At 36.1% G+C, this 12,397-nt stretch overlaps 2 protein-coding genes across 2 annotated transcripts in view; one reads left to right on the top strand and one right to left on the bottom strand.

The window, feature by feature from the left end:
* Trim24 (tripartite motif containing 24) overlaps window positions 1-12,397 on the top strand; it is a gene marked incomplete in the record, with an annotated part of 112,665 nt that overhangs the window by 59,247 nt on the left and 41,021 nt on the right. Inside the window, 2 exon segments of the mRNA XM_013504966.1 lie at window positions 6,440-6,556; window positions 9,169-9,283. Of these exon segments, the coding sequence (XP_013360420.1) occupies window positions 6,440-6,556; window positions 9,169-9,283 (232 nt within the window).
* Window positions 8,870-12,397, bottom strand: part of Svopl (SVOP-like) — a 101,387-nt gene continuing 97,859 nt past the window's right edge. Inside the window, exon 18 of the mRNA XM_013504969.1 lies at window positions 8,870-9,029. Coding sequence (XP_013360423.1) covers window positions 9,012-9,029 — 18 coding nt within the window. The 3' untranslated portion in view covers window positions 8,870-9,011. The remainder of the gene's footprint in view (window positions 9,030-12,397) is intronic.

The raw sequence follows: 12,397 nt of genomic DNA, 5'->3' as shown, positions 1-12,397 counted from the left end.
AAACTTGGGATGGAGGGGCTGGGGATTCAGCTCAGCGGCAAAAGTGCCTGCCTGGCAAGCGCAAGGTCGTGAGTTCAGTTCCCGGTACCAGAGAAAAACCAAAAAAAAAAGAAACTTGGGATGGAGAACTGAAAACTATTCTGCATGGAGAAGATAGCACTGAAATCACAGTGACTGAAAGTAAGTTAGTAAAAGGTTGAACAGATTTTTGATGAGCTACAAGAAAATTAAGAAAATACCCAGAATGAAGCACAGTAAACAAAAGGTTGAAAAGTAGAAGAAGAGATAAGTGAGAAATATAGAGAAGGTCTCACGTGGATGTAACAAGTCCAAGAAATAAAGGAGAATAGGAGTGAGGCAGTATTTGACAAGATGATGTAATGGTAGAGAGCTTTCAGCTATTGAGGAGAGCCAGCTAGTGCATGTTCAGGAAGGTCATATAACCTCCAACAGGATAGTTAAGAAAGCAGGGTTTTTAAAGTATGGAAAGAATAACCACAGGCCTAAAATTCTATACCCAGTGAGTATATCCTTTAAAAATGAGAGTGAATAAAAGACATTTTCAGACAAAGAGAGTCTATCTCTGGTAAACCCTTGAGATACATGAAGAAATAAAGAACAACCAAGACATTAGGAAGCAAAATACTGTCTTGATGTGTGATATGTATGTGTGTGTAAGGTTAACGTGTACTCTAGGAAAAAGAAGTAAAAAGGGTCATGTGGTAAGATAAGGTGTGCATACTGTTGTCACTCAATAGTGAAAATACATGTGCCCACCAAGAACGGAGAGGGGCTGCAGAATAATCAGTGTCTAAAGCTAGGCTAGAAAAGGGAGACAAGTCAACAAGGCAAAGATAAGTTAAAGAGAAAAGGTCTTGGCAGCAGGGGTTGCAGTGCATGCTTGTACTTGCAGGACTCGGGGAGACTGAGGCAATAGGACCTCAGCAACTTCAAGGCCAGCCTGAATGATATAGCAACACCCTGTCTGGGAGAAAAAAAGTCTTGGTAGATGTATGAATACATTCATAATTATACTAAATATAAACTTACAAAATGTCCAAAATTATAAGGAACGTTGCAGGTTAGATAAGAAACAAAATAGAAAAATCTGCTATGTGGTTTTTGTTTTGTTGTTTAGTTTCTGAGACCGTTGCTTGCTATGTTGCCCCAGCTGGCCTTGAACTTCTGGGTTATAGCAGTCCTGCCTCAGCCTTCTGAGTAGTTGGGACTACAGGTGGGTTATGCCACTGCGGTTGGCTGCTTGCTTTTTATGAGAAACTTCTCAGTCTTGGTTATATAAAAAGATTAATGGGAAAAGATATGTCACACAAAGATTAACCAAAGGCAAGCTGATACACCAGACAGAATACTTCAAAGGCATAAACTTTGTAAGAGGCTCAATCTAAGAGATGTTAGTCTGAATTTATATGTATCATAAGCTTATATAAAAAAATTCAAATAAATCCAGAGTGGGAAATTTCAGTGTCCTTAATTGATAAAACAAGTAAACTAAAAATTAGTAACAGATCAGTACGATTAAAATAACAATAAACGAGTGACTTTATGGAGGTTATGGAACATTATACATAGTAATAATGTACATTCTTCACAAAGAAAAAAATTTAATTGGCCTATTAAATTTTGTCGAGCAAAATCTCAAATTTCTAAAGATTGGAATCCTACAAGATAAATGTATAACCCCAATGTAGTTAATCTAGAAAACAGGAGTGAGGAGAAAAACCATGTTGAGAGAACAATCAAAACTCATGAAAGCTGTGTACTGATGCACGATCCTGGGCTATTATATCCTACAGTGGAGGGGTAAAAGGTATTAAGACATTGTTGAGATAGATGATGACACAATAGGAGTACCGCCTGTGGATTCAATGCAATGTTGTATCAATGTCAGTTTACTGAAAATTAATAAGTGTGCTGTGGTGTTAGTAAGAGACCACCCTTATTTTTAGGTTTATATTTAGTATAATTATGAATGTATATTTAAGTTTATATTTAGTATAATTATGAATGTATTCATACATCTACCAATGCACACTGAAGCCCTAAGTAGTTACAGTACAGGGTTACGAGGAGGCAGAATTGGAAAAACTTAATCTGTGTAAAGGTATATGTGAGGCCTGTACTTTTGCGAATTTCACTTCAAAATTATTTCAAAGTAAACAGTTAAATTTAATTATATCAAAGAAATTCTTATGGCTGTGAGAAAAAAAATACTTGTATCTGAATGTTAGTGAAAACGTGTATCAATGAAGGCTTGAGATTTATAACTGAACCCATGATTAGAGGAGAACCCCCCCAGCTCAAAAATATATTATATTTAAATGTGCATATTATGTAGTATAAGTATGAAAAGTCAGTCCACTAAATATTTGTCTCTGGTCAGGAAAAGGACCAGATAAACTCAAAGTAGATTAAAAAGGCACATAGTAAAGGCAGGTGCAGGAATCAGTGAAGGCCAAAAATTGGGTGGTTACAAAGTAAAGTGATCAGATCTCTTTGAATATTAAGAGAACATGTGCTAAATAACCAATGCAAGAATGAAAGGAGGCCCTAGTACATATCCTAAAGAACTTTAAACAGACACAAAGATATCAGTTACTTTGAAAGGTGTAGTTCTCCCATTATTAGTATTGGGGCTGATCTCTGATGACTCGTGTCACAGAATGAAAGAAGATTCCTGACACAAGGAGAGGGCGGATGACCACTCTGCTTATTAAAGGGATAATCTATCTTAAATAGATAAAGAGAACAAAAGTCCAAAAGATAGTCTGAGAAGAATACTTGTTGCACTTGAGCCCATAGCATTGGGAACTGGGTTGATAGGCCTGGGAGCAGCACTGAAAATGTGCCCACCTCCTGCAGCTGCAAGGCCATGGCCTCCCTCCAAGTCACACCATGCTCCGTCTGCAGAGTCCTTAGCTGACCCTTTAGGAGGGCCACTTAGATGCAGAGCGCTTCACATATACGTTTTCAGTGGTGACTCCCACAGAAGGTTTTCCATGAAATGAGAAAATTGTTATAATTGGAACAAACATAACATAGAATATAAAATAAAATAGAAAAGTAAGGTTCTCCTTTAATGTAAATCTGCAATTTAAAACTTCTCCACACAAAACTGCAGGTCCAAATGACTTCACTAATTAATATACAAGATAGTTCATATAAATGTAATACTTTTCTTTTATAGACTTGTCTGGGGTCTCGTAAAGGAATGAATTCTAACTTCTTTTATGAAGCCAGTCTAAGCTTTGTACCAAAAGCTGATAAGAAATAGAAATGAAAAATTATAAGCCAGCTTCATCGAGCAAATCAGTGTAAAAATTTTGAGATACAGGAAACTAAATCCATTGGTATCATCATTTTTAGACAGTTAAACACCATCAAGTTGGCTTTGGGGCAAGGGGGTGCTGGAATCGAACTCGGGACCTTGCGCTTGCTAGGCAGGCATTGAGCTGCTAAGCTGTATACCCGGCCCTCAAGTTGCCTTATATTAAGAATGTAAAATGCAGTTAGTTGTTGGATGTGGTGGCACACACATGTAGTCCCAACACTCGGGAGGCTTGAGGCAGGCTGATTGCCGTGAGTTCAAGGCCAGCCTGAACTACAAAGTGAGAACCTGTCTCAAAAAACAAACAAAAAAATGCATTTAGTATCCCAAAGTAATTCATGCTGTCATATTACAAGAATAAAGGAAAACTTACAGGACCATCTCACTAGAAGTAGGAAAAACATTCTGCAAAAATTAAATACACATTAATAACATGAAATATTAGCAAAGTAGGAGTAAAAGGGGATTTCCTGTACTTGACAATCTATTAAAATAACGGAAAACATCATACTTAATGGGATATTGAAAGTTGTTACGTTGAGATTAAGAACAATGTACCATAGCCATTTTGATCATCTGTTTTAATAGTATATCATACTAAAGTCCCAGTGTAGTAAAAGAAAAACGTTTAAAAGATTTAAAATACTTGAGTTCCTTAAGAAAGAATTTTCAATGTCATTATAGTAGATGATATGATTATGTATCAAGAAAATCTAATAGAAGTATTGAATACTCTTTTTTTTTTAAATAACTCTGGCAATATTATTTATAATACTCCTGTCCAAGTACTAACCAGGCCCGACCCTGCTTAGCTTCTGAGATCAGATGAGATAAGGCAAGTTCAGGATGGTATGGCCGTAGGCTATTATTTATAATGCTGACTTAATTCATTTACACACTTAAATTCACATTATGTAAAGTATTTAGAAATACTATGTTTGTATATTTTATGAAAAATGTAAATAAAACCATATAATCTTCTACAGCATCGCCTGTCTTCTAAGAGTTTTTGCATCATCTTACATAGTTTGCCAAAATAGTCTTCACTTCCAAGTTGATACATATCTTTAAGTGCTGTATCACACAGTAGTTCAGGCTCTACCTCACCCTCACCCACCCTCCTCAGTTTATTACAAACACATATGTTTGTGTCCTCTACAAATATGCCTGTTATTTAAAAGTGATCTTTAAAGTGTTTATTTCCAGGAGGCTTTCATACATGAAATTATAGAATGGTTAATAGATCTGCGAATATATCTTTGCTTTTTGCCAGATAAGCTTTATCAGATACTAAAACCTGAGTGACAGTCATGTGTTTCTTAAATTTCTGAAATAATACCAAGTGTCCATCAATAATATCTATACACACCCATTTTTTTTTTGTTTTTTTGAGACAGGGTCTCACTATGTTCTTCAGGTTGGTTTTGAGCTCACTTACGTAGTCCAGGCTGGTCTCAAACTCACAGTGATCCTCCTGCCTCAGCCGCTCAAGTGGTGGGATTGCAGGCATGTGCCTTTATACCTGGCTTCTGGCCCCTCCCCTTTCTGGAGGACCTTTTTTTATTAGCACATATTTACCATAGTGATCACATCATAAGGAATTTATACCTGTACGTTTTGCCTTTTCTTTCTTTTTTTTTGTACTGGGAATTGAACTCTGGACCTTGCTCTTGCCAGGCAGGCACTTATGTCACTGAGGTATATCCCTGGCCTTGTACATTATGTCTTAATTTTTGTCCATTCCCCTCCCTTCCCTTCAACTTTCCTCCTTTCCCCATTTTCAAAAGCTCTTTCCATTTTTTCCTCCTCATTCTTTTTTAAAAATCCCTTTTCTCTTCTATCCCCTCCCTTGTTTCCCTTCCCATTTGAACATGTTCTTCATTCTTTCCAATGTCTATCCTCCATTTTCTTCCCTATTTACCCTTTTGGTTTCTCATACAAGAGAAACAATGTGATATTTAAAGTTGTGCATTTGATTTATTTCACTTAACATTATGGTCTTGAGGTATATCCATTTACCTAAAAATGACTCAAGTTTATGGCAGAGTGGTATTGCATTGTGTTTGTGTGTGTGTGTGTGCGTGCGCGCATGTGCATGTGTACATGCGTGTTTTTGAGACAGGGTCTTGCTATGCAGTTGAGGTTGGCCTCGAACTCATGGCAGTACTCCAGCCTCAGCCTCCTGAGTGCTGGGATTACAGGTGTGTGCTCCACACCCGGCTTGATAAATACCACAGTTTTTAAATCAGTTTATCTGTTAATGTCATTTGAGCTATTTCCAAGATTTTACTGTTAGAAATAGTGCTGCTGTAAATGGGTATGCATATATCACTGTGGTATGATGGTTTTAAGTATTTTGAAAAGATACCTAGAAGGGACATAGCTGGGTCAAATGGAACCTCTGGTTTTGATTTTTTGAGGAATCTCCATACTGATTTCCATAGTGATTGTACCAGTTTATGCTTCCAACAGTGGAGAAGGGTTCATTTTTTCCCACAGTCCTGCCAGCATTTGTTATTGGTTGATTTCTTGATGATAGCCATTCTTTCTGGGGTGAGATGGAATCTCAGTGTTGGTTGGGTTTGGCTTGGTTTTTTTTGAGACTAGTTCTTGCTTGGTCATTCAAGTTGTCCCTGAACTCATTATGTAGCCCAGGCTGGCCTCTAACTGATGGTGATCCTCTTGCCTCAGCCTCCTGAGTGCAGGGATTACAGGCATGCATCAGTGTTGCTTTAATTTGCATTTCTCCAATGACCAGTGATGTTGAACATTTTTTCATATATTTATTTGCTGTTTTTATTTTTTCATCAGAATTGTGTTCATTTCAGATGCTCATGTTTGAATTGGGTCTTTAAATTTGGATGTCTATTGTTTTCTTTTATGTCCCTTATATATTCTATATGTTAGCCCTTTTAGTAGACCCCTTTCTTGACCAGTAAATTGAGAGAAAGGGAAAATATGCATTCTAGTGTATCTTTGGAATTTTTAAGAGGTTATTTTTTATATTTTTTATAATCTCTTTTTGACAGTCTTTAACTTTTGATTTTCCCTCATTTTATACAAACTTAGGAAACCATTTATTTCTTTCTTCAGATACCAATTTATTGAAGAAGCTTTTCAGAATCAGAAAGTGATCATAGATACCCTAATTACTAAACTGATGGAAAAAACAAAATACATAAAATACACAGGAAATCAGATCCAAAACAGGTAAATTTGCATTTATGGTATTGTGACAAATCATGTTTATGTAATATGTGTAAGGTGTACTTATTTTTGGAAGAGAACATTTTTCTTGAGTCATTGTGAAGGTAAGTAGTAAGCTGTCCAACAGCTTTGAATACATGGTTGATAAAACTTTACTAGAAACTTGGGGTTGGAAAGTAGCTTTTTTGTTTGTTTGTTTGTTTGTTTGTTTGTTTTCCGGTACCGAGAATTGAACTCATGATGTTACGCTTGCCAGGCAGGCGCTGTGCTACTGAGCTAAATCCCCAGCCCCTGGAAAGTAGCTTTTTGAGCTGTGAAATTTTAAATGGGTTATAATAAAGAAGAGTAACAGCTCATTTATCTGGTAGATATTGATAATTTATAATTATCTTATGTTTTCCAATTTCAAAGAAATGCTAATACTTAAATATAGTCAGTCATTTTTGCCAGTATTGTAAAATAATTAAACATTTTATCCCCCCCACACACACACCAGTACTGGGGGTTGAAACCAGAACCGTTGCACCAGGTACATCACAGCCCTTTTTAATTTTTTATAATGAGACAGTACATCACTAAGTTACTAATTTGCTCAGTCAGGGTTTGAACTTGTGATCCTCCTGCCTCAGCCAGCCTCTCAGAGTGCTGAGTTTATGAACTTGTGCCACTACGGCCCAGCCTAATTTCTATTTTAAGGTTTGCTAAATTTGAGGTACTTACTCTAGGCTGTGTGATGTTTTAGTTGAAAATAGGTGAAAATTTTACTACCAGAGGAGACTAGGGATTGTTAAACTATTTCTCATACCTTTTATTCATTTCCTGATGCAATGTGTAAGTAGTTTGTAATTTGACTTGTTAGGTCCTGTGGACTTTCAAAGAACAAAATCAGCAGTCCAAAGGTGCATGTCTCTAAATTTAGTGATTAGGAAATAAACCACTAACTTTGGAGGAGAGTGTGTTGTTTGACCCCTCTCTTATCCCTTTTAGGGCACACAGGGACAATTTAATTACCACCTTAACACATTTAAGAAATCTGTGTCCCTGTTTTTGTTTGTTTTGTTTTGCATGCAAAAGTCATATGCCACTGCCTAAATAGGTCAAGAGCCAAAACAAAAAGTTCCTTGCAGGTGCTTTAAATTTTGTTCATTGGGGAAGTTGTGTCATCTTTTTTAAGACCAGTCACCATAATATGTTATTCTGAACATCTTGGGACATATCTAGGGTTTATTAATTTAAGATTTTTTTTTAGATAATTCCCCGTACTACCTGATTTCCTTAAAAGTCATTCTTAAATGTGATTTTTACTTTTTAATTTTATCTTAGTATTATATAAGTATTATTCATTGTGTAAGTCAGTTATATATTGTATTGAAGTCATTAATTTTCTTTTTCTTTTTCTTTTTGAGACAGAATCTCACTATATCTTTTTTTGTTTGTTTGGTTTTTGGTTTTTGGTTTTTTTTCCAGTACTGGGAATCGAACTCACAACCTTGCGTTTGCCAGGCAGGTGCTGTTCCGCTGAGCTAATCCCCAGCCCCCAGAATCTCACTATATAGTTCAGGCTACCCTTGAAGTCACTATGTAACCCAGGCTTGCCTCAAACTCGTAGTAATCCTCCATTGTCAGCCTCCCGAGTGCTGGGATTACAGGCTGAAGTCATTAATATACACTGTATTTTGTGTGAACATTAGTATATATTGTATTGTGTGCTTTTTAGTTTTTCTTCTCTTTTTTTATCAGCTCCCTATCCTTTTAGAAAATGTTTCCCCTGTTCTTTCTCTAAAAAAACCTCTTTCTCTCACAGAATAACTCTGGTTAGCCAAATATGATCTCCTTTACTATATACTATTCACAATATGTTTTGCCAAATACAGTATTGATGGATTTCAAGATTTTTGATTCAGGTAATTAATGAATGAGGAGAGATAATTCAAGGCATTTGTACCATCTAGTGGCAAAATGTAGGAATTATGAAATAATTCTAAATAAAAGATCTACCCTTTTTTCTTATTCTTCCATTGTGTATGTGATTTGAGCTGTGGATCCAGGTTCACTTTTTCACCCAGTTGGTGCTATGGACAGTACCCAGAGCTGTGTTTGTATGTGCTAGCCAGCACCTCAACACCCGGCTGCATCCCTAGCCCAGGGTTTACTGATAGCATCTAGCTGTCCATTCTTTCAACATCATTTGTTGAAAAGACTGTACTATCTATTGAATTGCCTTGAAAACTATAGCAGTTCTCATGCCTAAGATCAGAGTAGCATGTGTGTTCTTTTCTTCCCCTTAGTTACAGTGAATACAGAAAAACTTGTTCAGAAGTTTCCTTATCTTGTTTATAAATCTGTTTAGTACATCTCCCCCGCCTATCCACTTAGGTGTACTGTATTCCTCTGGGTGTCACCATGATCTTCCCAAAACGTGTTTTCTCCCAGTGTGTTCATTCTCTTCATGAGAAAGTCAGTCTAAAAAGAAGGGCTGTAAAATAAAGATTGAGAGAGCTGTAAACATTTTGATCTAATATAGACATTAAAATATTGTAATCCATTTTAAATATTGTAAGAAAAAATGTGCCTCAGGTTTTTAAATATTTTTCTCCCTTTCATTTAACTTTCAGAATACTTGAAGTAAACCAAAATCAAAAGCAAGTGGAACAGGATATTAAAGTTGCTATCTTTACATTGATGGTAGAAATAAATAAGAAAGGAAAAGCTCTGCTGCATCAGCTAGAGGTGAGTTACTTCTCAGGCAGTAGTTCTGTAGTGACTCAACCTAGTATTTTCTAATGTGTCTGTGACCTTGAAGTCATAGTCTTTCTCATATAATTATTTTCATTTTTGACATAGCATTTTTCTCCATTCCTGAGTTTTCCTTTGCCAAGTTCTATATATTTATACCTTCATAATGTACTCCGAATATCTTACATCTCATTGTTTGTTTCCCAGCACAAAACACAAAGCTTCACTAGTAGGTCTGCAGATGCTGAAAGCTGAGTCTTTGTAGAGATTCATTGAAATGACAGTTTTGCATTGTAAAAGGGGTGGAGTTAAGTGAAATTTCCTAGAAAGATACACTTAATTATATCTAGTTTTCAAATATAACCGCAACCAGACTATTGAACCTTAAAAGGAAATCTGGTCATCAGGTAAATCTGCCTGATTATTTTTATTTTTATTTATTTATTTATTTATTTATTTATTTATTTTATTTTTTTTTGGTTTTTCTCCGGTACCAGGAACCAAACTCACGACCTTGCGCTTGCCAGGCAGGTGCTTTGCCGGTGAGCTAAATCCCCAGCCCCTGATTATTTTTAATCAACTTTGACTTATAATTGTTACTACCTTTTAAATATCCAGATCTTACAACATAATGTGTGTGTAACAGTGGTCCCATAAGATTTTATTGTGTAGTGTTATCCTAGCTGTCTCAGCTTGTTGAAGTATACTCTTTGGTATTCACACCATGATGAAATTGCCAAGTGACACATTTCTCATAATGTGTATCCCACTCTTAAGCAATGCATGATTGTCCATTTAACTTTGTGAGAAATTAAGTAAAATAATGTAGCTCCTGCCCTCAACATTTTATAATCTTAATCTTGTAAGCAGGACTTAGGGAACAGTATTAAAGGCAGTTAGTTTAGAATAGTTATTTCTTACAGCAGGTAAGAAAAACATTACTATCTCCATCAGTAATTTTAAAAACATGCAGGTGAACACCCAAAGTCCATGTTTGTCTTTAAATATTGTAAGGTGATGAGTTCTACATCATGTTAACATTTATAGATATCAATTGGATAATCTTTAAATATTCTTTTAGTATACTGATGCAGAAAGATTCATGGTTGTGAAGCAATTTAGAATGAAAGGAAATAAAATAATCTGAGTATTGAGGAGTTGAAGACTTTCTATATAATAAGATTTATAGAAATAATTCAACCCCTTTAATGTGCCTTTCAGAAAGTTCTGTCCCTTGTTGAAAACCATAGTTATTCCTATGATTTATATCAGCCATATAGAAAATAAAGATTAAAATCTCTGTTCATTTAGAAACAGATATTTAGTGAGGAAATACTTTGGGCAGAGGAAATTAGACCCCATGTATAGTTGACTGTTTCTTGGGGTTTTTGTTTGTTTTTGAGACAGTCTCACTGTATAGTTTGGGCTGGCCTTGAGTTCTCCACATAGCCTAGGCTGGCCTCAAACTTGTGGCGATCCTCCTGTCTCAGCCTCTAGAGTGCTGGGATTATAGGCATGCATCACCAGGCCCAGCAACTGTTTTTCAAGGTTCTGCAGTTGTTGTTTTTGTTTGTTTTTCTTTTGGTACCAAGAATCGAACTCAGGACCTTGTGTTTGCCAGGCAGGCACTGTGCCATGGAGCTATATCCCTGGCCCTGCAGTTGGTTTTTTGTTTTTGTTTTTGTTTTTTTTTAAAGATACATATAAGCAGAATTTGAAGTTTTTAAAGCTCTGCTTAACAAATGTCATTTTTGTTTTCTCAGAGATTAGTGATTCATACATTGCTGCAGCTGTGTTTCCAGACTTTATTGTACATCAGAATCAAAAGAATAATGAAATATAATCATAACCATACTGTTGAACCTTAAAAGTAAATCTGGTCAGCACTATTATTTTTTAATCAGCTTTGACTTATAATTGTCACTCCCTTTTAAATATCCAGGTCTCATATCCATTTTTCTGGTACAGAATTCTTTTTAAGGCAAGTAAGTATAATCAGTTTCATTTGCTAACGCCCAAGTAGTTGTTACCATAAAAGACCCAGGTACTACAGACCTATTTTTCAAATTGAAACCTCCCCTCAAAGTCAACAAATTTCTATTTTCATTAGAATATTTCTTAAGGAACACTTAGGTTCACAAACTCAGAAATTCCTTACTAGGTAAATTATTTTCTCTAAACTTAACTAAAAAAACCATTGACTGTTAATCCCTTAAATTGTCATTTAGTTTAGTGGTCATGAATTTCCAAATTTGGAACTGACAGGAGCAGATATCCAGGTTTACCCTCTTTTGAGAATATGAGTCCATGTTAGGGTGCAGCAGTTTTACTTCTCTAATTTGTCCAAGCCAGTGGAAAACTCCTTTCTCTTCCTCTTTTGTTGCCAGGTTAAGGAGAAAGTTTTTGTTTGCTTTTCTGAGTGTGCATTAACACAGGTACTCATTATATCTGTGGACTCCCATAATCATTCTCAATAGAGAGAAATAATAGAATGGGTTGTTCACTTTTGGATTCACATAAAAAGGATAAGAATTATCCACCACATGGTATAATTCTGGGCACAAGCTAGCTATAATTGAGACTAGAATCCCTACAAGGTGAAATCTTAGGTGATTAAGTCATCTGAGTGATAACTTTACTAGGTTTCTAGACACTACATCTACTGCTTTTGTGCCTCCTTCTTACATCCCCTGTACTGTACTGGGATTAAAGTCAAGGCCTTTTCATTGTGCTACATCTCCATCCCCATTTTTAATGTTAATGCTTTGTCTCCATAAATTCTCCTGGCCGGGCTAAATCTTGCTGTCCTCCTGCCTCAGCCTCCCAGAACAGAATGGTGGGATTATAGGAATGAGCCACCAAACCCAGTGTTTCTATCCTGTTTTGTATATTACAAGATGGATAAACAAGAGACTTAAAGCCCAGAATGTGTAAAACCAGACGGGCTAAAGGTGGAAGGGATGGGAGGCAACACTGGAAATGTAGGTTTTTGTTGTTAAAGTGAAAATGACCATGAAAATGACCATTTGTATTAAGGGAGAAAACACTAAGAACGTTTTCAGTTGCTGTTAATTGAGTCCATTAGGATGGTTGTTCTAATTTGTTTGC

This window comes from Chinchilla lanigera, unplaced genomic scaffold (assembly GCF_000276665.1).
Source record: "Chinchilla lanigera isolate Chin_1 unplaced genomic scaffold, ChiLan1.0 scaffold00093, whole genome shotgun sequence".
NCBI classification, from domain to species: Eukaryota; Metazoa; Chordata; class Mammalia; order Rodentia; family Chinchillidae; genus Chinchilla; species Chinchilla lanigera.
Note: the sequence above shows the minus strand (reverse complement) of the source record. Positions and strands in the feature narration are given on the sequence as shown.